We start from the raw sequence: 25,750 nt of genomic DNA on the forward strand, positions 1-25,750 counted from the left end.
AAGTGACATTCTTTTTTTTTTGTTTGTTTAAATGTTGAAGTTAAAAGCATCAATCTGGTGCACTTTGAGGGCAACATTAGGAGATCTATGGATACATCTCGCCTCCCTACGCCTGCGGGTTATGGGTGGGAAAACTCTGACTGTTGTGTGTGCTTATGCACCAAACAGCAGTTCGGAGTATACAGCCTTCTTGGAGACCCTGGAAAGAGTCCTGTTTGGGGCTCCTGAAGGGGACTCTTTAATCTTGCTGGGAGACTTCAAGGCACATGTGGGCAATGATGGAGACACTTGGAGGGGCGTGATTGGGAGGAACGGCCCCCCTGATCTGAACTGGAGTGGTGGTTTGTTACTGGACTTCTGTGCTAGTCATGGATTGGCCATAACAAACACCATGTTCGAACATAAGGATGCTCATAAGTGTACGTGGTACCAGAGCACCCTAGGCAGAAGGTCCATGATCGATTTCGTTATCGTATCATTGGACCTGAGGCCGTATGTTTTGGATACTCGGGTAAAGAGAGGGGCGGAGTTGTCAACTGATCACCATCTGGTGGTGAGTTGGGTCGAGTGGCGGGGGAAGCCTCTGGATAGACCTGGTAAGCCCAAACGTGTAGTTCGGGTGAACTGGGAACGTCTGGAGGAGGCCCAGGTTCAGGAGGCCTTCAACTCACACCTCCGGCGGAGCTTGGGGACATTGAACCAGAGTGGTCGGTGTACAAAGCCTCTATTGCCGAAGCCGCGGCGGGGAGCTGTGGCCTCAAGGTCTTAGGTGCCTCAAGGGGCGGTAACCCTCGAACCTCCTGGTGGACACCGGTGGTCAGGGAAGCCGTCCGACTGAAGAAGGAGGCCTTCAGGGATTTGTTATCCCGGGGGACTCCCGAGGCAGTTGCAAGGTACCGACAGGCCCGAAGGGCAGCAGCCTCAGCCGTGGCCGAGGCAAAGCAGCGGGTGTGGGAGAAGTTCGGAGAAGACATGGAGAAGGACTTTCGGGCGGCACCAAAGTTGTTCTGGAAAACTGTCCGACACCTCAGGAGGGAGAAGCAGGGGCCATCCAAGCTGTGTACAGTAGGGGTGTTGAAAATAATCGTTTCTACGATGCATTGCGATGCGGACGTGGACGATTCGGTCTCGATGCAGTGACGGAAGATAATCGGTTATAGAGTAGTAACGTTGCTTCCTGATTTTCCGGCCGCGGCTTTACTATAACATTTTTTCTGTCACTTTAATATCAAATCGGTCGGTGACGCAGAGATCAGGGAACAGACGTGACAGCGGCACAGCAACACGGCAACAAGTCTGCTTTATCCACCAACACAAGAACACCAGTCCAGAACCGACAGCAGAAGGACCCGCTCTCAATCACTCCGTGTCAGAGACACAGGGTCCCTGTGTCTCTGAGCCGCAGCAACACGGAGTGTGTGACAGGGATTTATGTTTTTCAAAAATAATCGCGTTACAATCATGTCAGATTTTTGGTGGATTTAATTAAGTCTTGGATTGCAAAGTATGAATGTCCTCTACCAATTTTCAGACGATATATACGTGTGTAAAGTTTGTGAAGGCAGGAGGAAAAAAGCTTCCGCGATCACCGTCTCCCCTCCGTTCCTCCAAGCCCCGCCCCCTCCCTGAAAAATAATGAGTGACAGGCTGATAGTGACCCGATAGAAACTTTATTATTCACTTAATCACTGAGATATAATGCAGCTAATTTAATCTCAAACATTCATGGGATTTATGTAACAGTAAGACAGAGAATGTAAGTGTGCACCCACATGCACTATTTTTGTTTGTATATGCTGTTGTAAATACTCCTGTTGTCTGCTGTGTTCAGACTCAAGTCATGTATGTGATGCCTCATTCAGGACATTCAGTGTCCTTTCTTAACAGAAGACTGTTGCTAGAAGCTGCAGCTAGACTGCAGAAGCATTAGCTTTTTGTTTTTGAGGATGGAACAACTTCACACACGGAGGCTAGACCTATACAATTCATTTATTTTGGTTTATAAATTAATGTCAAGACATTTATGTTATTGATTTCTGAAGCACTTTCTAATTAATAAAAAGAGAGTTCATATGTATTTACTGCATGTATGCATTGATGAAAAATAAGCCATGTGCAGTAATATAGAAAATTGAGGATGCAACGCATTGGTATGAATCGTGATGCACCGTGATGCACCGGGATATCGAACCGAATCGAATCGTTGACAGGATAATCGTAATCGAATCGAATCGTGAGACCAGTGAAGATGCACAGCCCTAGTGTACAGTAAGGATGGGACGTTGTTGACCTCAACTGGTGCAGTGTTAGGGCGTTGGAAGGACCACTTTGAGGAACTCCTGAACCCGACAACTCCGCCCTCTATGTTAGAGGCAGAGCTGGAGTATGACGGGGGATCAACACCAATCTCCCGGGGGGAGGTCTCTGAGGTCGTCAAACAACTCCACAGTGGCAAAGCCCCGGGGGTGGATGATATCCGCCCAGAAATGCTGAAGGCTCTGGGTGTTGAGGGACTGTCATGGTTGACACGTCTCATCAACGTTGCGTGGAAGTCGGAAACAGTACTGGCAGACCGGGGTGGTGGTTCCCCTTTTCAAAAAGGGGGATCAGAGGGTGTGTGCCAATTACAGAGGCATCACACTACTAAGCCGGGAAAGTTTAGTACTTTAAGGTACTCGAAAGGAGAGTCAGGCTGATTGTCGAACCTCAGATTGAGGAGGAACAATGCGGATTCCGTCCAGGTCGTGGAACGACGGATCAGCTTTATACTCTCGCAAGGATCCTGGAGGGGGCCTGGGAGTACGCTTATCTGGTCTACATGTGTTTTGTAGACTTGGAGAAGGCGTATGACCGAGTTCCCAGGGAGTTACTGTGGGAGGTGCTGCGGGAGTATGGGGTGAGGGGGTCTCTACTCAGGGCCATCCGATCTCTGTACTCCCAAAGCGAGAGCTGTGTCCGGGTCTTCGGCAGTAAGTCGGACCCATGTCTGGTGAGGGTTGGCCTTCACCAGGGCTGCGCTTTGTCACCAATCCTGTTTGTAATATACATGGATCGGATTTCGAGGCGTAGTCGTGGGGGAGGGGGTCTGCAGTTTGGTGGACTAAGGATTGCACCACTGCTTTTTGCAGATGATGTGGTTCTAATGGCTTCATCGGTCTGCGATCTTCAGCACTCACTGGATCGGTTCGCAACCGAGTGTGAAGCGGCTGGGATGAGGATCAGCACCTCCAAATCTGAGGCCATGGTTCTCAGCAGGAAACCGATGGACTGTCCACTCCAAGTAGGGAATGAGTCCTTACCCTCACCTATGGTCATGAAGGATGGGTCATGACCGAAAGAATGAGATCGCGGATACAAGCGGCCGAGATGGGTTTTCTCCGCAGGGTGGCTGGTGTCTCCCTTAGGGATAAGGTGAGAAGTTCAGTCATCCGGGAGGGACTCGGAGTTGAACCACTCCTCCTTCGCGTCGAAAGGAGCCAGTTGAGGTGGTTCGGGCACCTAGTTAGGATGCCACCTGGGCACCTCCCTAGGGAGGTGTTCCAGGGACGTCCAGCTGGGAAGAGACCAAGGGGTAGACCTAGGACCAGGTGGAGGGATTATATCTCTTCGCTGGCCTGGGAGCACCTTGGGATCTCCCAGTCAGAGCTGGTTGATGTGGCCAGGGAAAAGAAAGTTTGGGGCTCTCTGCTGGAACTGCTGGAACTGCTACCCCCGCGACCCGACCACGGATAAGCGGGAGAAGATGGATGGATGGATACATCTCTCAACACCCATATGAAACAGACCTGTAAGCAGGTTTTCTTTTTGGATATTTTACAAATCACTCCCGTTTCAAATGGTATTCTTGTTTATTAATAAACAACTTTTATAACTGTCATATAGTCAGGGGTGCAAATAACTTGTTTGCCCTGGTTCTCAAAGGAGCACCTGGAGATGTTGCTTGGTGTGCATCCTTAAAATGAAATAAACCGGACCTTTTGAGGGGTACTTGACTTCATGAACGGGTGGGGGGAGGTGCACGTGGTTACTGTGCGGAGCGCATCAAGCAGGCCCTTCACGCGATAGCGAGGGGTAGAACGAGGGATCGCAGATGCCGTTTTCCTCGTCGACGGATTAAAAAAATTAAACCTAAATGGCTCGCGAATTATACTTTGGCGGCCGTTAATATACCTGGGCGGCCCGCCCAAGTAAAGTCTGTGTGGGAAACTGAGGTTCTTCCTGTTGACGACCTTCATTGCTTCTGTGAGATAATGACTCTCTCCCCTCTTGGCGTCTTTCGAAGAGCAGCCTGATCCGTATGAACACCGTACAGAGCTTGATTAATTCATTCTACTATGACTTTTTAATATTAATTCTGTCTATTATTGTGTATTTTTAAAACCTAGGGCCAATTCTCCGAGTACTAGCGCTCGTAGAGACCCTGCTGTTTTGCTCTACCTCAAAAAGTGTTTTGCTGGACCTGCCTCACATGCTGTGCTTCGCCAGCTTGCGTGTGCCCAAATGCTGCTATAGCTACATGCATCCTTGTTGTTTTGCTTGGGCCAGATTAATTTAAATTAATGAACTGTGGGGTTAACTCCCTTTTTATAGTTTCATCGTTAATTTATCCACTTGAGTTAACTTTTGTTTATTTTGGTTATCATATTTTGTTAATTTAAATCTGTTTTGGTTTATTTTGTTAAGTGATTATTGCATTTCTTTCTTCTTGCCGCTTGGAGTGCCTATTGTATAGCTGCGGCTTATTTTGGTTTATTTTGATATTGTGTTTGTTTCTTGGACCCCATTAATTGTTTCCCTCTTTGTCCCCCTTTTTAGTTACTGAAACTTACGGTGGTGGTTTCCCCATTTTTGAGTTTTAATTTCTTCCAGTGTGAGAGTGTTGGACACTTGTGACTGGGGTTACTTCAGTTTTGTTTGGGATCCCTCTCCTCACTCGTTGACCCTGTCCCCTCACTGGTCCCCTCAAGGTGCCGTTGTCGGACTAGTGTGAAGTTCATTATCAAATGAACTTCAACAAAATACTTTCACCTGCACCGTATCATCTGCGGCTGCTGCCACATATGTATAAATGTCGTTTCTACCTATAGTCAGGGGTTTAATTGGGCACATAGGACGATGCTCTGACTTCATCACCCTCGCACATTTGTCATACGTTTACAAAAAACGATATATATGTTAAAACTTTTCTCGTTCTTAATATAGACTATATTGAGGGTCGATATGTGTTGACTTTACTTTAAAATAGCAGATCACTGGGACCGGATATAGTTTTTTCGGCTTATTGAACGTGTGTCTCTTCCTTGGAGGAGCAGCATCGTCGGACTCCGGTCCTCCGCGGCTCTTCCGTGCAGAGAATTTGCAGGGTTGTGTGTCAGTGACGTGCAGTCAGGGGAGGTACGGATCGGCCATCGTGAGAGTCGGGACTGATCCTGGTGGGCCGCTGGCCAGCTGTGTGTTCTGGAGAATCACAGGACGGCCGGACGTCAACGGCCTGGTTTGCTGACGGCAGACAACACCCCCCCCCTTGACAATTCACGAGCGTCGTATTTTGGGTTTTTGTGCCGAAATAGCTCAGTTGGGAGAGAGATACACTGAAGATCTAAAGGTCCCTGGTTCAATCCCGGGTTTCGGCAGAAGGTAGATTTCTTTAGGGGACAAGTTGCTCAATGGTTATACCTGATGTACCCTAGGTTGTGAGTTGGGTGAGCGTTAGACCAAATATCTGAAGGTCCCTGGTAAATATTGTGAAAGTGTTTACTTTGCATGAACGGGAGCAGCAATAAGAGCTTGTATTGTTCAGATAATTTATGAAAAAGAGCAGAAAATGTACTTTCCATGATTTTCTTTGATTAGATATAACATAAACAAAGCCTACAACTATAGGCATATTTGATTAAACATTGCTGTAGTTAAGGTTAAGTAAAGCCAATATATGAGAAAGTATGGTACTTAGCCATGCATTTGGGAAAAAAGCTGAGAATGTCACCAATTTTGATTTATGAGTCATAAACCAAGGGTAATACATATTAAACCACTTGAATATAATCCCCCTCTGGTAAATGTCATACTAACCCTGGCTCCACCTGATCATGATTAGTTTTAGTTCTTGCTCGTATCCCTTGGCTGATGAATTCTTGAACAGAGAAACTCTTTATAACCAGTGGGAATCAACACATCAATACATAACTATAGCGGTCAACTCGGTCGCTTGCAGAACAGACTAAAACAATTCCCACACAGAAGCCACACTGTAAGCAGAAGTAAATCATGAAAGCCCCTACCCAGCATCCCTTTCTCTGCATTGGAAAGACACAGATCCTTTTCTGCAGAGGGTAGAACGAACGCTACCACAAAACACTCAACTCCATCCGCCATCAGAGCCAGGCCCAGCACTACAAACAGCGTCCACTGGAACTTCCCGTGGCCACAGTCCTCCATGATGTCTTCGTATTGTTCAGATAACTCTTCTAGTTCAGACACCGCACTGCCAGCTGCTCTAGTTTTAGCCCTGGGACACAGAAAGAGAACAAGAAGAAGTCTTAAAGATGAATGAAGATGGGTTTTTTGACAGATCTAGGGATTTCAAACCCTTAAAGGGATCGTTCATACTGAAGTGGGTTTTTATTTGATTTTACCAAGCAGAACACAGGAGATGCTGGTCTACTGCTACCTCTATTCACAAAATAATACTGATTAACAGAGCATCAGTGCTTTGGTGGAGTAGATATAACAGTTGCCTGCTTTAAATGTCTTTCAGAAGACTTTTTTTAAAGATAGCGTCGACTCAAACAGATTTTACAGATTTTTTAGGCAGGCCGTTCTTTTAGGTGATAGGTAAGATACATTTAGCTGTTGCCCCCTTCCACAGCAATACAATGCTTCACTTCCATTTCGTAACTCCTGTCTGCTACTTCCAGCCCAGTCTCACGGTGTCATGCTGACCGCCACCTACTGTACACTATGGATAAGAATCTCATACAACCAAGATTAAACCATACCACGTTATACTTTTAACTGTTTGTGTTTGATCACAATTATAAAAAACTATAGAATTTGTGTTGTTACATTTGTATCGATTGTGCAAAAATCTTTGTGCAATGCCAAGTCATGGTTAAAATGACAGAGGAAGTGATAGTGAAACCCAGTTATTCTATATATTGTTGCTGTTCTATCAACTCGTTTTATTGATAATTTTAAGAATCACAATGTCTTCAGACAGAAACCATTCAAAATAATATATTCATTTCATAGACAGGAGACCTATATAGACCCATATGCTTCTATACTCAAATTAATATCTATATAAGGTGCCAATCCTCTCACTTCCTGAATGTGTGTTTTGGCATCTTAGAAAGTCCTCATGTAATACCTCTGATAAACTATGATATGCTGTTACGACCCTGGGTCGTTATGTATATTGTGTGCAGATATTTCTTCCTCCTCCTGGTGCCCGGTAGCTGATTGGCTGCCCTCGACAGGCTGATTGGTCGACCTGAGGAGACGGGAGCATATTAAGCTGCAGCCGTGCAGTTCCTCGGCCACTCTCTCTGACTTGACTTCTCCTACCCTCAACACAAATTGCGTTAAGATATCTGTCCTGTTGTGCTGTGTAGCTATTTATACCGTAGACCGGTCCTTCTCTTCTGTTGTGAGACTGTAGAAAGAAAAGCTACTTTACCTGTCTTTGTAGACAAGCTTTATTTTGAGTGCAAAACCCTTTTCTTTTGGATAATTCGTTTTCTCCTGTTTTTACGTTCGAGTAGGTAAGAAGCCTGTACGTTTATTTTTCTTATTCGTTAGGTAAAATGTTTGTGTTAAAAGGTTTGTTTGTTTTGTGGTTTTGTTACTCCTCTTTGTAATAATTTTGGTAATTACATTTACCAAACGACATTCTCTGTCTCGGCGTCCATGTTCTTGGGAGTGGGAAAAGTTGGGAGAGTGCAACTTGATGCTGCGCCTATGTTCCCCTAGACCTGGGCGTAACAATGCTTACAGTATATGGTTAGGGTGTTACCATAAATATGTCAAAAGTAGTAACCTCACTACTTAGGGATTAGGACCAATGCAGTGGCTGTCCCCGCCTCCATGTTATTTTAGCAATGGTCAGTTATCTTGACTTATTAGGTATGCTAGGCTAGTTTAAGTAGAATGCTTGGAATCATTAAGACTTCTGCTAATGCTGCACATTTTCTCAAGAACACATAAAACCAGCGTGCTGGGCCTCACCGTGCTGCTCTCTGTGCAGCCTTCACCTCGTCAGGGTGGGGTATCCCTTGATATTCTCCTTCGTACATCTGATCCTCTTCATCATGTCCTTCTGTCGCATCGCTCGCTGCATCCTCTTCCTGGGTAGGGTCGTCTGCCTGGTAACCATATCCATCATGGCCTCCACCTTCTCCGTAACTCCCATAGCTGTCACCTCCTCCTTGGTGGTATACGTTGTTTTGGTATGGGTCAGCCATCTTGGTTTACTAGACTCACTATGCTAATGGGTAACTTTACTGCAAGTACAAGGTCACTGGTTGGCTTGCTAGTTATGTATAGTCTGCTGGTAGTTAATAACTGGTGAGATAAACTTGCAGTTTGACCCTTTAGTTCAGCATGATGAGGTTATTAGCTATATGAATATAATGCAGAATAACTACAGTAAAAGTCATTAGTTACAGTGACCGTGTGCTTTTTACAGCAAAGATTGCTAGATTAAAGTAGATCTTCTAAACATGAAGGTGCTCTCCTTGAATGTATCTCTGTAATAATGTGTGATGTCTCTGTCCCTGGTGTTAGTTGTGATGCTGCTGTGAGTTATTCCAGAGTCCTGTCGGATATTGTCTTTAGTTTTCACTCCTGAAAACAAAGAAACTCAGGTTGATTCATCTTCATGGCAAAATGCTGTAAAGACACTTACAGTACTGCCGACTTAATGCTAACCTATTATGCTATATTTTAACAATATATTATAGGGCCATATCTTTACAAAACATGTCTCTGAAGTGTTTTGCTCAAAATACCAAACAGATCACCCATTGTAGCATGCCTCATATCCCTCTATTTCAGCCCTGTTACTAAAGTGCTGATTCTGGGTCTGGCCCTTTAAATGAAACTGAGCTGCTGCTGGCCACGCCCCTTTGGAGCTGCTGCTGGTTACGCCCCTTTGGAGCTGCTGCTGCTGGCCACGCCCCGTTGGAGCATCCACATGCAAGCAGTGAGCTCTGTGAAGAGAAGGCTGTCTACCAGGAGAAACTCAGCTAAACGCTGCCGTGATTAAACGCCATATTATGTTCCAAACCTCATCAAGCATTATTTCTGAAACAGTACGGAGCTCAAACGCTTTCTCTCTCACGGGTTTACCACAAGGTGAGTACCATTTATATCCGGCTTCTTTACACATATTCTCTCCAGTATAGAGATGCTTGCTAATGTAAACACAGACCACATTACTTCCAAACCACGTCATGCATTGTTTCTGATACAGCGACGTTTGTGATAGGGCCGTGGGCGTAAAGCCAGCCCACATTTCAGTAATGTCGTCATGACGGCAACAAATCTGGATCAGCTCCGTTTTTAAAGATGTCGGTAAGGAGGAAAAGAGACAGGGTTTTATTTTCTGACACTTTGTGAGTCTCCTTACACACCGGGGCCACATATTCATGTATAAAATACATCAAAAAGTGCATTTTGCATGATAGGAGACCTTTAAAAGAACAACTGACATTTATGTCCACATAGTTTCGGTGACATAAAGTGGTGACATTTATTTACTTCCTTGCTGAGAGTGAGTCTCATCAGTCTCATGCTTCAAGTCTCTGACCCAGCTGATTAGCTTAGCCTCACATACAGAATGGAATCAGGGAAACAGCCGGCCTGCCTCTGTGTCTCCATTCTGTTTTTAAAAAACGTATAATATTCACTAATGAACACATACGTGTTCAGGGCTGTTAGTCACCATAAATTACTCACAGCATATAACTCTGTAAAACAACACATAGTTTTGTTTACATTTCTGTAACACATGAGATACAACTGCAATCCATCTGATTGAAGAAAACACCGGGAAAGGTTATCCGAACTTCCTCTGTCCTGATACAGTAGTGTGTCCAGTACCATATTGTGCAATGATGACCCACAAAGACTCCCTAGTTAAAAACTATATCAGTTTCTCTGTTATGGATGCAGTAAAGCATTGGGACCTTCGTTGCATGTCAAACCAGTCCCTCTATCCTTGGGGGACTGTCATCTGCCAAATAAAGGCAACACATTCCCCAAAGATAATATTGTACAAAACAAAACACACAGCTGAACCACGAATGAGTCGATATTTCAGTTTGATACACATTTTTACCAAGAGTCTAAGACTCAGCAAAAGACTCCTCTTCAGGATCCCAACAAGCAAACTAGTAAGATCTAACATCTTCTAAAACCCTGCAACATTAACGATAAACCATTCAGAAATACTCAACAAAAGCCCATATCTTAGAAGAAGGCTCAGTTACATGCCTTCTGCTCAACATGTTCCTGGGACCATGTGAAGTATGAAGTAGCCCATTTCACCTACGTTTATGTGCAGAGAAGCTCAGCTGATATTTTCACACAATTAGTTATGTCCTCATTTTAAACTCAGGTTTGCAAAAATGTTCAATGTCAGACTGATCAGTTTGCCAGATGTCCTTATGACCAAGTTTACCGTGTAGTATTAGAACAATTGAACGGCTTGATTGCTCAAATGATATGGACAATTTCCATATATGTGTAATACCATAGAAGGATCTTACAATTATCTGCTGATATTTCCAATATGAGCAACACAGTAAACCATTAGTGGACAATGTATGTATTGCTCCACTGTGTTCTACACAGGTCCCTGAATGTCCCCTTGCTATTCAACTGCTGTTTAGTCAATCCTATCTGTTCTACCCTGCTCTCATTCTACTGCAGGTTACTTTCTCAGCTGATATATTTAAGATATGCACTGTTATATAACAGATCATGAAGTCACAGATTATTGTGATTCAGTTCACATGTTGTGTATACTCTTCATCTTCTTCATCATCTTGCTACCTGAAGACAACAACATTTGGGAGAGATTTGTTTTTAGTTTTTCCTATACAATTATTCAAAAACAAGCAGTGTTGAATGCACCCACCAAGGCTCCGAGAAGCTTTACAATAAATCCATGATCTGATGGTGGTTATTATCCAGCAGGCTAGTCTGGGCTGGAGAAACTGTTGGACTGCAGTAACAACGCAAATGTCCTTTTACGAGGGAAGCAGGAGAATAGCATGAAGCTGCAGCATCGGAGACTGCAGTTTCAGGACTGCAGTCCCGGGACCGCACTCCTGGGACCCGCAGTCCTGGGACCCGCAGTCCTGGGACCCGCAGTCCCGGGACCGCACTCCCGGGACCGCACTCCCGGGACCGCACTCCTGGGACCCTAGTTTTTCGTGACACTGCCACCTAGCGAGTAGGAGACATGCATATGAACGACAACGCACAGAGTGTGAGTAATGTGAAGTGCTTTTAAAGTTTTATTTGTTTAACATTAATAACAATGCCGGTGTCTTGAAATTAAGTGTGATTAGCTAACGTTAACTTTAATAGTCTAAAGGCAATATAAACAATCACCTTAGGATAGCTTCTAACCGTATTAAAGGCACTAAAAACAATTATTCGTTAGCTATAGGCAAAATAAACTGTTAGCATATTTGATTATTTGTTTAATGAAACCGGGTGCTTTCAATGCGACCATCTTTATAAGGACGTTGGCACAGGCTACCGGGGAAGTGGACGATGAGGAATCTTGGAGGGGTTTTACTCCGAAGAGGGCTTCCCGGGGTACTGCAGCTGGAGCTGTGTTCTGGTGGCTGAGGGAACAACAGACCCCGCCCTCACCCCAGTGAAGAATCCTCAGTGTGGAAATTGTGCCGTCTTCTAAATAAATAAAAATGGATTCTGCACTGAAATGGCTCTCGGTCAAACTGCATGTTTATCTTTTGCAGCCAGGTGCATAAACACTAACAGTTTCTCCACCTCCACAGTCCCTTTAGCTTTTCCATTATAGGCGAAGTTGCTAAAAGTTCAGTATCCTCCATGTACCCTACATTTCATTTACACTGCTTCCCTGCTGGACTAAGAACAATGAATGGTTTGTTAAAGCTCCCCTAACCCATGGTTTGTTTATGGTGATACAGCTGATACAGCATTCCCACTATATGTTATACTACGCACAACACGTTTATTATTCCACCAGTTTATTTTGCCGCGCTTCTCCTCCCACATCGCAGAAACTCCGTTCGAACATCAAAACTTTCTGCTTGGTCGGGAATCGATTGCTCTTACTTTTCTCATTCATAACTTTCATAATTCCCGAGATATATCCCATAATTCATCACATTTTTAACATTGAAGTCAATGGAGAAACTCTTCAGACTTGACAAATCTTCATGTAAATGCAACTGCTAACTGATCCTTCATACTTTCACTCAGAAACCTCATTCCAACTTTAAAATGTTACACATCTTTCTGACATTATTCTTATTAAACAACTTTTAAATCAGATTCTTACTTGTAGAGATATTAAACATTGTTCAGACCTTGGTAAAGAGGCTTTCTTCAGATTTTAACATTAACTAGAGTGTGTGATGTCACAGCTAGAGGGTAAGAAATCTTGAAATGTACCTTCATATTTTTTTTTTAAACTGCCATAATTCCCAAACCCTACATTCCTGAGACATGACAAACATAGGAAAACATCTCGTAGCTTGAAAAATGACAAATAATTCAACAAAATGCCTCTTGAGGGCATGAAGTGACAAAAACGTTCAACATTCCTCCATTAAAGCCCATCGTAATTTCAGGCAGATATTTCCTCACGGTAGCAGCCGCACACCTTTAGTTAAACTGCCAAAAAGGCCACATTATTGACCCGAAAGTACACAAAAATTACACTTCAGATACTCAACTTCCTTGAAATGCTTCAAGTTTTGAAATTTCACAGATATCTCTTACAGTTCTTCCACAAAACGTTCACATGTAAGAGGTGTATCTCTCATTCAGAACAATGGAAACCTCTGATTTCTGCACACCTCGTTAGCTCAAATAGAAACACCTGTGTCATGGAACACGATGATGTCATCACACACAGGTGTCGTGTTTGAGCTAACGACGTGGTCACTGGACTTTAACAGACTGTCTGAGCCTAGTCTTTTCTGTCTGATGGAGACTTCATACTGACTTCAACATGTTCCACCTATTTTATACATTATTGGTGACACACAGCTGTCGTCGTTAGCTCAAATATAAACACCTGTGTCATGGAACACGATGATGTCACATTGACAGGTTTGGTAACTTCGCTTGAATATCACCGGTCCAGCCCTCAACAGCTCTGTCAATTTTGGAGTTTCTTCAAATGCCGTTGCCAAGGCAACACAATGCTCGCCATGAAACACGGTTTTCTCATAACTTCAGTGAAAATGCTCCAAACAGCCCAAAACTTCACAGGTTTGGTAACGATGCAGCCATCAACGCATCTAAGCGTATTAAGGGATGTCATCAAATGCCGTTGGCATGGCGACAGATCATTCACCATCAAGTTAGTTAGTTTGCAGTTCAAATATTCTGCTGCTTTTCCAAGCCTTTTTACTTTCATTTCTTCTCTCATCACACATTCAAGCCCCCAGTGTTCATGAATCATTTCAATCTCAATTCTTCACTTGCTTCTTACACAGTACATTTCAGCATAGCAGTTTAGCGTCAGCTTTTCAGCATAAAGCATTCCCACTAGCAATTTCTTCAGGAATTGCATTCTCTAGTTATTGAATAATATTCCTCAACGCTGTTCAGTTGTGATTTAAAAAGTCTGCTTTCACATGTGTCTCAGTGCTGATATTCATACATCCTGTCATTGTATCCTGCTTTGTGTCAAAGTGAATGTCTTAAAGAGCCTGTGACACGGTTTTCCCCCATCATCCAAACCCATCAATTTGAGTACATATTGTCCCTTTGAAAACCGTTACTGAACTGATTTTGGATATTTGTACTTTGATAACCGTTAATCTGCCTTCAATGTTGACAATTTTCTGGATCTTCTCGCGGATTCTTCAAGTCCCGCCAAATGATGGGTGACGTCATTGCGGGCACAGCGCTCCAGCTGCACCGTCCAGGATCCCAGCTTCTGCATGTAAACCTTTATATATATACAGTCAGATGTAAACGCACGACGGCGCACACAGCAGCAAGCTCAGACAGCGATGACAGGTTAATGTTGAACGTGTCTGAGAGCTCATATGAGGCTGAAGGATCGGTTTATGTTGTATCTGTTAGAAGTTTAGGAATGAGGTGCGTCAATATGGGCGATCATATGGTCATGTAGCCAGTGGTGGAATGGGACTAAAAATCATCCCGGGACTCTCGACCGGCCCACTTCGGTACCGCTAGTAAATTGTCAACGGGGGGAGCGGGGGATGTAAAATACAAATATAATGTATAATGTCTGTGTCTTTGACATTAGCGCTGCTAGCCACCTGTGCCCTGTACTACGAAGCCAGTTCAACAGACCCTGGATATGTTTGAGTAACAAACAAACTAACAACAAACTAACAAACGAGATCTCGCTAAGCGGTCCTACGACGCTGGTTATCAACTCGGTAAATCAAGCCAGGGTTTCTCTCTCCAGCTGAGAGCGCGTTCACGTCTAAAACACGAGTGGATCTGACTTTAATTACATTTGTCTCGAGTGTTTCGTCAACATAATGTGTTAAATAATACTTCTGCATCCAGTCTGTGACACTGTGAGTGTTGCACGGCCAGATGAGGCTGGAGAAGCTGACTCAGATAAGGAAATATATGATATATTATGATATTATATGATCGATGATCTGATTGATGATGTAATATGAATGATAAGTGCGACACGTCGGCGTCTTCTCTGCATACGGCAGTTTAAACTGTATTTCCTTTATCCTGTAATATGACTTGAGAGATTTAAACTCCGCACACTGAGTTGATCTCTTTTCTATAGACGCCGGAGGCGGGCAGCGTCAGGTAAAATAAGTTATTTAGCCTTCTCAAACCTGAGCCTCACGCGCCGCCTATGGGGGATGTGCTAGTGACTTATCCGACCGGCCCACTTCGGTACCGGCCCATCGGGATTCGTCCCGATGGCCAGTCCGCCACTGCACCCAGCCCACGTAAACTGTCAACGGGGGGAGCCTCGCTGCGGGGAAACGGTGGACCTAGTGTCCCGATCGGAGTGGGAATAATAATAATAATCCGTGCATTTTATCCATTAATTTCCCCAACATTGTGGTAAAAAACCACACGTTTAATCCATGTTGTTGGTGTACTACAACTACAAAAAGCATCGGTTTGTTTTCTCATCAGTAAATGCAGACCGGCTCAAACAAGCGATTTGTAATCATCATCCTCACTCATCATTTAATGTATCATATGTTCGCCGAATTGACATGAAAGCACTGATAAATGTAGTTTCATCCACTTGAGTTTATAACCACAAAAATAATCGATTTGTTTTTATATCACATCCGACGGGAGGAAATTCAGCAGCTCTCACTCCCGATTTTTAATCCTCATGTAATCATCATCTTCACCACGATCATTATGTTTATGTCGCCGAATTGACATGAAAGCACTCACAAATATGAATATACTGTAGTCAACTTCATTAAAACGTTATTAACGTGCCTAAACTCAGTAATTTACCATTTCTACGCATGACACAACACACTTTGTCCGTGTTTGGCTCTCGAAGCGTTCCCGCATTGACGTCACTTCCGGCTTCCCCCAAAACTTCAAAATGAGTGAAGGAATTTCCCCGCGATGTTCGAAAGTATTGATATTTAACGAAACGGTATCGCTTTTTCTTTTTTAAACTGACGGTTCGAGATTACTAGTAGCCCAATATTTCATTGCACAACAGTTGTTGGGATGGTGTCACAGGCTCTTTAAATCATACCTGTTTACTGTTACCTGCCAATAGGTGTGGATAAGAAAAGGGAGAAGAGAGATGCTAAAAGACAGCAACAGCTGACATCAAATCTTTGCTGAGCCTAAGGATAATCATAAATAAATAACATAGTGAAAATAAATGTATTGCAATGCTCAAAACAGCAGCATCCAACCGTCTCTAATCCTTGGATATTACATGCATGCATGTACAGAGCAGCTGTAGCGTGGAGATCATCATCATCATTCTGTCTTGTATTACTTAACAAAACAAAAACAAAAAACGGCTCGTTCGCGGGCGCGAGCCGGCTCCCGTCGTTCACTTAAAAGAGCCGGCTCGTTTGCGACCGACACATCACTAGTTGACAGTTCAGAGTTCATCTCCAATAACATGGCATCTTGCCGTTGGTCATGCAATAATCTCGAATCATAAATTATTACTTTTGCTTAATTATGAAGGTAGTTAGTTTGAGGATATTTTGCCCACCGCTATTTTGCTACCACTACTACTGTGATTAGAACGTTGATTTTGCCCACCAGTGGTCTGCGGGCGAACACTTGTTTACCAACACCGATTACTCCTATGGCTAACGTTAGCAAAGTTACCTTATGATCCTACTCATCCTAGGTAATCTATTAGCATTAATTAGCTTACTTGTTCGCAAACGCTAGTATTAAATGCCACGCATAATAGATCAATACACAACAGTAATGAAGCAACCATTTATAGCTTAAACATACTTAATTATGAATGCCAATATACTTCTACTTGAGGCGATAGACCCTGTCAAACTGTTATTTTCAATAACGTCAACTTCATGTAACCTCAACCTGTTAAGCCCCTTATTTGTCACGACACTGGGGGATCTTAATATTTAAGAACCTATTGATGTATTATACCAGATTAACGGGAATAATCTCAGCTAACTGACGATACAAACCATTTTTACCAAAACAAAACACAAGTCTCATAAGAAGCATCTAAATGACCCCTGAGCGAAAAATGCTAACGCACTTTGGCACAGAACTCAAGATACAAGATACCCTTATTACTTATCGTAGCACATACAAGATATCCGATTAAAGCTGAGGTTCCACAGATTATTTAGGTATATAGTATCATCACTGAGTGATCCGGACTCGCGACAGGGGAAGCAAACACAGACATCACAACACGTACCTTTACGTAGCTTACGTAGGAGATCGTCTCACCGTAGCTGTCAATCTGATCAAAAGACTTGTTCAATGGCATTAAAACGAGAAAAAAACGAGGCTGAATCGGTTAATCCATAGATTGATAATGTTTCTGTGGAATATTTTTTTTTTAATTTATAATCCATAATTCAATTTTTATGTAAAAATCGGAGAGTAAAAGTTATCTGCTAATGGTAGCCACCAGAGTTATCGCAGCTTCCGGTTTTGGCTATGTGTCAGTCTCACACACACATTACCAAATAAGGAGTATGTGGGAGTTCCCCTCGATGCCATTGGCGCTGACGGTTAGAAAAATATGTCAATCAGCAAAATTGAGCAAGGGGGGCCAGAGATAGGTCAAATCCACCCAAATGACCCCAGAAGTGGGTTTTGTGTGCTAAATATCTCTGAAAAGGTCACATTTCACTTGTTTTGCATCAATCTTGATACAGGGTACTTATTATATGTTGTAGTTTGGATTCCTAAAGCTTTTAGTCTACCATCCCATCATCCAAGGGTGGTTTTCACTATAAGTAATCTTTTTTGGACGGACACAATAATTTACATCTTTTTACTGTGTTCAATCTGAATTTACTTTAAAATAAAAACATCTATATTGATTCTGACACTTCTACATCCAACTCACAGGTGTAACCTTGCTTTCAGAAGAAAGATTATTAATGTAACCCTTTTAGAAGGGAAGATATGGTCATTTGTTCTGGGAATGTCATTTTCGAGCCTGAGACCTGAAAAACAGGCTCGGGGCTTATTGAGCCTTTGAGAAACCAATGTGAGTTTGGAAAATTGCACAATGTAAATCTATTTTAGTATACCTCAACAACGGAATTATGATCAGTAGAACTGGCCATGACATGGGATCTTTAAAGTGAATTGTATATCCTGCTATGATATATCAAAGATAAAGTTCAACCAGGCTAACCAAACTGTGTATCAAAACATAGTTTAATAAACTGTAGTCTTAATGATAGAAAGAACAGGAGTGAACAGACGTTTATCGTGCTGAAACTTTATCTCACTTTATTTAGCTGTTCCTCTACATAGTGAATGTGATCATCTGTTCCAAATGTCATGCCAATGCATCAGATAGTTATTTAAATATTTCACTTTGAACCACAGTTGCCAACCATAAATAAAAAAGGAAGGGGATCATCTGAATCAGTAAGGTTCATCCTCTCATGAATGTCCACACACAATATGAGGGTAATGTATCCAATAGAGTTATATCAGGCTGGATCAAGGTGATGGAGCGACAAACCAAGAGCCATGCTGTTCACAGGGCTAAACATGAAAAAACTCACAATTTGCCATGGGGGATTTAATTTCACGATTGCAGAAAGAAAGCATTTTACCCAGCAGTCCGCTCAGCTTACGTTCACTGTGTGCAGCTTTTTTTTTTACTACTACTGTTTTCTTTATATGACATTATTCTGACATGCAATAGGAGGTCCCAGCTAACCTTTAAAGCACAGTATCTCCTGAGCCTGCCGCACAGAGGAGCAACATCCTGGAGCTGCACTCTACTGTATTATTTAAGAGCTCATGCATGTCACACTATGTGTTGCTTGGCAAATAAAAAACTCTCGATCACGGCAACTGCCTGACGTTGTAATCACACGTTACTACAGCTTAAGCACTCACAACTCTCCTTCTCTTAGCGACTGTAACTCCACAGTTGCCTACACTCTTTTCGGGTTTGCTAACGGTAGCTACTTTAGCTTGATAGCTAGCCATGGCTCTTTCCCCACCCTCTGGTGCTATTTCCTGCTCTTCCTGTCTCATGTTTGGTTACTTCCCGGCCTCCTTTACTGGTAAGGATACATGTGTTAAATGTAGTATAGTTGTTAGGTTGGAGGCGGGAATCATAGCCATAGAAGCCCGGCTCCGCATCTTAGAAAGTAACTCAGCTACAGTAAAGCCCATGTTAGCATGTGCGGACCGGCCAAAGGTAGCTCCTCTTAGCCGTCCCCCGGCAACTCCCGAGTAGCAGGGAGACTGGGTGACTGTTCAGAAGGGGCATAACGCGAAACCCGCAGGTCCCCACCAACCCGTTCACGTATCTAACAGATATTCCCCACTCAGCGAGACACCCGCTGAGAAGCCAACTCTGGTTATTGGTAGCTCTATTATGAGACACGTGAATTTAGAGGCCGAAGCCTCCACAGTCACATGCATTCCGGGGGCCAGAGCGGGCGACGTTGAGGCGCATCTTAAACTGCTAGCTAAAGATAAACGTAAATACGGTAGGATTGTTATTCACGTCGGTGGTAATGATGTTCGTTTACGCCAATCAGAATGCACCAAACTTAATGCACCAAACTTAATGTGGAGTCGGTGTGTAGTTATGCTAAAACAATGTCGGACACCGTAATCTTCTCTGGTCCCCTCCCCAATCTGATCAATGATGACATGTATAGCCGCATGTCATCATTTCAGCGCTGGTTGTCTTGGTGGTGCCCAGCAAACAATGTGGGCTTCGTAAATAATTGGACAGCCTTTTGGGGAAAACCTGGTCTGATTAAGAGAGACGGCATTCATCCTACTTTGGAAGGTGCAGATCTAATTTCGGCAAACATTTCAGGGCTTTGTGGACTTAATCCATGACAAACTGGAGTTGAGACCAGGAGGCGGAGTCGCAGTCTTGCACGCTTCTCTGCACTCTCTCCTAGGCAGTCATCCATAGGAATCCCGAACCCAATAAAATACCCAATATTAACGGTGTGTGTGTCTGCCCAAGGACAATTTAAGGTAAAACCTAATAGAGGTGTCATACATAATAACCTAATAAAAGTAAATGTAACAACTACTACAGTGCAACAAAGAAGAAAGAAAGACATGTGATACACTGTGATGGCACAGAAACCCTGCTCAGACCCAGGATGGATGTGAGGAGATGAAGATGGAGAGAGAGCTAAGAGTCCGCCCCGTCATGTAGACATCATTAATAATGCATTACGTTCCTATCTACAGCAGGATAAGACCTCATACACACACTCTGTGCACGGTGCAGTCTGCTGTTTGAAATTGCAGCAGAAGTGAGCGATCCGCTCCAGGTCGAACAGGACAGTGAGTCTGCAGTTATGGGCCCCCGTAGCTCAAGTGAAGCACAATCCTTCAGACTGACTCTTTGCAGGTCGCTGCACCTCCTTCCCTGTCTGTTGTTTTCACTGGGACAGTCTTATGACAAGGCAGAGCAGCCAGGATCTACGAGTCAGCGGAACACAACGCAGCTTCCTTCTGATGGTTCCAGCAGAGAAACATAGGTATCTCTTCATCACTTTAAGGGAACTGGTTCTACTATTGATATTTTATTTAACTACAAAGCCTAGTGAAACGCAATTCTGTAGCAAATTCCGATATGGGTTTGGAATGATTAAAAAAAAAAGATGCTGATGTTTAAAGAATTGGACAGACAGAATGTTGTCCTGATGATGGCACTGAAGAAATATCACCAAATTCTCGAGAGGAACATTAATACAAGATAGAAGGTCAAAACATTTCCACCGGAGGCAAAACTGGCAATGTGTTAGTGAGAGGACGTCAGGGGTCCCAAAGACAAACATGTACAAAAAGGTCCACACTGAAATGAGAGGTGAATTAGTCTATAGGGGGTGGCCGATTTCTGGTCCTCTAATTTATATTTAAATATTCTATATATCAACTATTTTTGAAGTTCATGATGTGGAGCGTTTGATCCAAAACTTTCCCAGAGGAAGCTGAGGGGACAGATGACCCGGACAGATGAACACGGAATAAAGCCCAGCTTGTTTTATGTTCAAACCGAATTAGTAAACAACAGAGGAACAATACAACGTTTTTTACCCAACATGCTCATGCTAAATGGAGTTTAGATATTGTACATGCAAGATTGTAATATGAGCTGTGTGTGTGTGTGTTTGCGTGCATCGACGACATAATGCTATTGGCAAGCAATCCCTGCTAAGTAGGAGTTTTTGTGCTTCCTTTTTGTTCGAATAGATTCATGTTCCCATTTACTCTGCACCTTGTTAAGGACTCTAAATGGTCCTCAGTGTTTCCTCTGAGCTACACACGGAATCTGTGTACACACAGCTGCTCTTCTGTCAGAGCACACAGATCAGCAGAGTATCTTCTCTGATCAGATCATTTCATTTGATTTACAAATACATCCAACATGGCAATACTGTATTTATCTGAGAATACCATTTATTTAAGCCACAGAACAAAATAAAAACTCCATATTAACTTTAAACATCTGGTGATGTTTGAAGATCTAAAATTAAATAAAATCCCTGGATAATTCTTCCATGGAAACTCAATTTCCTTATACGACAAAAACAAATCAAACTGAATAGAAAATCACTTTCTTACCAGCACAGATCAAACTGAAGTTTACATCCAATTGATGGTTTCCAGACCTGACAACAAATCTGCTGAAAATCGTCCGTAGCCTTAAAATTGAACACAAAAGTTGTTTTGCTGTATCTGCAAAGAGCATCAACACAACAGACCGGACTGAGGGATTAGAGGAGAGTGCCAGCCTCCCTCTCTCCCCCCTCTGTCTCTCTTTGTAGTACTCCTCCCTGCTGCCACCCCCCACCACAGCCACAATGGTACAGTCCACTCCTGTACTGCAGTACGTACGAGGACATGCCATTTGGCCCGCTGTTCGGGGGAGAAGGGGTCAGGTGGGGGTGGCGGTGGAATTAGAGAGACATATGGGAGGCTGGTGGGGGGGGATGGATAGATTAAAGGCAGCAGGGAGGAGGGATGAGGAGCTGGACCAGGGGAGTGACAGATGTGTGAGAGCGGAGATGCTGTGATGGAAAAGTCCTGCAGCTACACACACACTCTGACCCTGTGTCGAATCAGTGTGTTACATTTACATCCTTTATCTTTCACCACATTCTTACTTTAGCTTCTCCTCTAATATACATCCTGACCAGCTGTAATACATCCTGACCAGCTGTAATACATCCTGACCAGGTGTAATACATCCTGACCAGGTGTAATACATCCTGACCAGCTGTAATACATCCTGACCAGCTGTAATGCATCCTGACCAGCTGTAATGCATCCTGACCAGCTGTAATGCATCCTGACCAGCTGTAATGCATCCTGACCAGCTGTAATGCATCCTGAGAAGATTTTACTGGCAGGTTTTTCTCACTAAGACCTTTTTCTTGTTATCACTTCTACTTTTACTACAGTTGCTTGTCCCTTTGACTCAGCATTAAATAGGTGCTCTTTTTTGTGTGTCTTCTTTGCTTCCTGGATTGTCCAGGTGTTTCTACTGCTTGTGCACAATCTTTACCTGCATTTCTGCAAACAGGGTCAAAAACACTACCAAATGAATTAAACGTCAGCGATGGAAGAAAGTGAGAGATGGTGTTCTATATAATTTAAAGACAATCTATCACTCAGGAACTGATACACTTACAGTATAGTCTGTATTTAACTTGAAGTCAGTTTGCAATAGTAAATGCATTGAATTGTAAAACTGAAGTATTGATTGAACGACGTCTAAATAATGGAACATTTGCACTCACTGATCGTTATATTCAATATCAAACTTTAAGCTCTTATGTAATAGTTTATTCTAGTTGAGGTCCAGTGTGTGTGTGTGTGTGTGTGTGTGTGGGGGGGGGGGGGGTGCGTGTGCGTGCGTGTGTGTGCGTGCGTGTGTGTGCGTGTGTGTGTACAGCACCAAAGGCACACCATATGGAGCACCTATCTTGTGCTCATTAGTAGTGTAGGCTGGGAGGGGTAACCTGTTCATGCACACACACACACACACACACACACACACACACACACACACACACACACACACACACACACACACACACACACACACACACACACACACACACAGATGCTGCCTGATGTTCCTGGTGTTTAATTTGCCCTCTGCCTAGTTATTGGGCCAAACTAAGTCGTTTTGAACTTGAATTGACTGAATTTATTTGAAAATGTGATTATTAACACATACTGTACATACTATAATGTGTAATATATGTTTACATGTATATTTAAGAAGTACAATATAAGAGACATGTTTCAGGTGTGGGCCATATTCCATTATGCTTTTTGAATTTGCTGCGGGCCAATTCAAAATGGACCACAGGCCTCAGTTGGGCCTCGCCCACATAAAATCAATTTCAAGGACCGCCTACTTCCATCTACGTAACATTGCAAAAATCAGGCATATCTTGCCTCAAAACGATGCAGAGAAACTAGTCCATGCATTTGTTACTTCAAGGCTGGATTATTGTAACTCTTTATTATCAGGGAGTACCAAGAAGTCAGTCAAGTCGCTTCAGCTGATTCAAAATGCTGCAGCTCGTGTACTAACCAGAGTTAGGAAAAGGGACCACATTACTCCTGTTCTGGCTGCCTTACACTGGCTCCCTATAGAACACAGGATAGAATTTAAAGTTCTTCTTCTCGCCTACAAAGCCCTTAATGGGCAGGCACCATCTTACCTTAAAGAACTCATTATACCCTACTGTCCTACTAGGGCATTGCGTTCCAAGAATGCAGGGTTGTTGGTTGTTCCTAGAGTCTCTAAAAGTACAAAGGGAGCCAGAGCCTTTTCTTATCAGAGCAAACTAGGGTACTGCAAGACAAGAGAGCTTAAACTACTGGATAGAAATATTTACATTGAATCGCGAGTGTGGTGTGGGTAGATCGCGGACCGTTAAAAAAACCAAAACAAATACAAATAAAAATAATAATGTTTGAAAAATACGTTTTTAGATGTAAACCTATCATCCACCAGCCCGTTAGCAGGTGCCACTTGATTGACGTATATTTGAGACACCTCAATAATGTAATATATTAACCGTGCTTTACATGAACCTCATCATGACACAAGATAGGACGGCAGGACTGCAATTTCCCGTGTTCAGTGAATGAAACAGAGGCAAGTCACCAGACCAATCAGAGAGTTGCATGGAAATACACGTGTGCTTGTGTCATTCAAGCTCGGGTCTGTGTGTGTGTGGCAATAGTGCATTTAGTGTGAGACAGAGCCCTAGAGAGATAAGGGCTCTGGTGTGAGGGAGAGAGGGAGAGAGAGGGACCGGTGCTAGCGGGGACCGTCATGTTAGCATCTGGTTAGCTAGCTGCATTAACGGACATAAGGAGCTGTTTCCACAACAAGCTGGAGGAGGGTCCTCCCCTGTCAGACTGAGGGGCTCAGGTGAGCTAAAGGACTCTCTGAGTGTTTAGAACGGTTTTGTCACAAATTATTCAAAAGATTATTTCCGCGGCACACCTTCATATGATCATTATAGTTATACAATCAATAAGAGAATACATGAAAAACAGGTATGAAATACTATATGGCAGTATAAGAATACAGTTTGAAAGGGGAGTGATTTGTAAAATATCCATAAAGAAAAAGAAAATCTGTTTACAGTTCTGTGTCATATGGGTGTTGAGAGAGGTATCCATAGATCTCTTCATGTTGCTCTCAAAGTGCACCAGATTGATGCTTTCAACTTCAATATTTAAAAAATAGATGAGCACCTCAAGCGACTGGAACTGGTTCTAGGACATTTCAAACAAGAGGGGTTGAAGGCAAAGCTGGAGAAATGCCATTTCTTCCAACAAGAGGTGCAGTACTTGGGACATGTTATATCTGCAGCAGGTGTTTACCGACCCAAAGAAAATTGCGGCTGTGGCTGAGTGGCCCAAACCAGGTACTGTGTCACAGCTAAGGTCTTCCCTCGGGTTTTCCAGCTATTATAGTCGCTTTGTTGAGGGGTTTGCCAAGTTGGCTGCACCTCTCCACAATTTAGTGGCGGAGCTGACCGGGAAGAGGAAGAAGAATTCCAGCGGTCGGGATGTTGATCTGAGTGATGCATGGACAGCTCAGTGTGAAAACGGCTTTAAGGACCTCAAGGCAATGCTGGTATCCTCACCTGTACTCACCTATGCTGACTTTAAACTTCCATTCATTTTAGAGGTGGAAGCCAGCCATGACAGATTGGGAGCTGTCTTATCCCAGGAGCAGGAAGGGAAGGTCAAACCCATTGCATACGCCAGCCGCAGTCTACACCCAGCTGAGAAGAACTATAGCTCCATGAAATTGGAGTTTTTGGGCATGAAGTGGGCCATGATACAACAGTTCCGTGAGTACCTGCTGGGTCATAAATGCGTAGTTTGGACTGATAATAACCCCCTCAGCCATTTAGGGACTGCACAATTGGGGGCCACAGAGCATCACTGGGTAGCTGAGCTGGCGGTATTTGATTACACCGTGCGGTACCGCCCAGGACGCACCAACCAAAACGCTGATGCCTTGTCCAGGCAATGCCCCTCAAATTACATAGTGGTAGTCGGACCAGGAACCCCAGTTCCAAAGGCTGTGCAACAAGCAGCTGTGAATGACCCTGTGCTTGCAGCCCAGTCCACTATCTCTGCCGTTCCTGAGAGGTCAACTGCTGACTTGGTTGCACTGCAGGGTGCTGATCCCACCATATGCACAGTCCTTCCTTTCTGGAGACAGCAGCGGATGCCAGGGCGGATGGAAAAGATGAGTCTTCCCCCTGCAGCCCTTGGGTTGTTGTGCCAGTGGGACCGCCTCATGATG

At 43.6% G+C, this 25,750-nt stretch overlaps 1 protein-coding gene and 1 non-coding gene across 4 annotated transcripts in view; one reads left to right on the forward strand and one right to left on the reverse strand.

Annotated features, from left to right (window-relative positions):
* LOC117448970 (synaptic vesicle glycoprotein 2B-like) overlaps nt 1-21,666 on the reverse strand; it is a 66,995-nt gene extending 45,329 nt beyond the window's left edge. For 2 of the 3 annotated variants that reach the window (XM_034086264.1, XM_034086263.1), the window contains exons 1-3: nt 21,523-21,609; nt 8,227-8,844; nt 6,282-6,508 (exon numbers count right to left, since the gene is read on the reverse strand). In XM_034086264.1, the coding sequence (XP_033942155.1) occupies nt 6,282-6,508; nt 8,227-8,462 (463 nt within the window). In that variant the 5' untranslated portion in view covers nt 8,463-8,844; nt 21,523-21,609. Of the gene's footprint in view, nt 1-6,281; nt 6,509-8,226; nt 8,845-21,522 lie in introns of all 3 variants that reach the window. The other variant, XM_034086265.1, reaches the window with a different exon arrangement.
* trnaf-gaa (transfer RNA phenylalanine (anticodon GAA)) lies at nt 5,561-5,633 on the forward strand. The gene has a single exon. It is a non-coding gene; the product is annotated as a tRNA-Phe (tRNA).
* Nucleotides 21,667-25,750: the final 4,084 nt, after the last annotated feature.

The sequence above is a fragment of the Pseudochaenichthys georgianus genome, chromosome 7, assembly GCF_902827115.2.
Source record: "Pseudochaenichthys georgianus chromosome 7, fPseGeo1.2, whole genome shotgun sequence".
Taxonomy (NCBI): Eukaryota; Metazoa; Chordata; class Actinopteri; order Perciformes; family Channichthyidae; genus Pseudochaenichthys; species Pseudochaenichthys georgianus.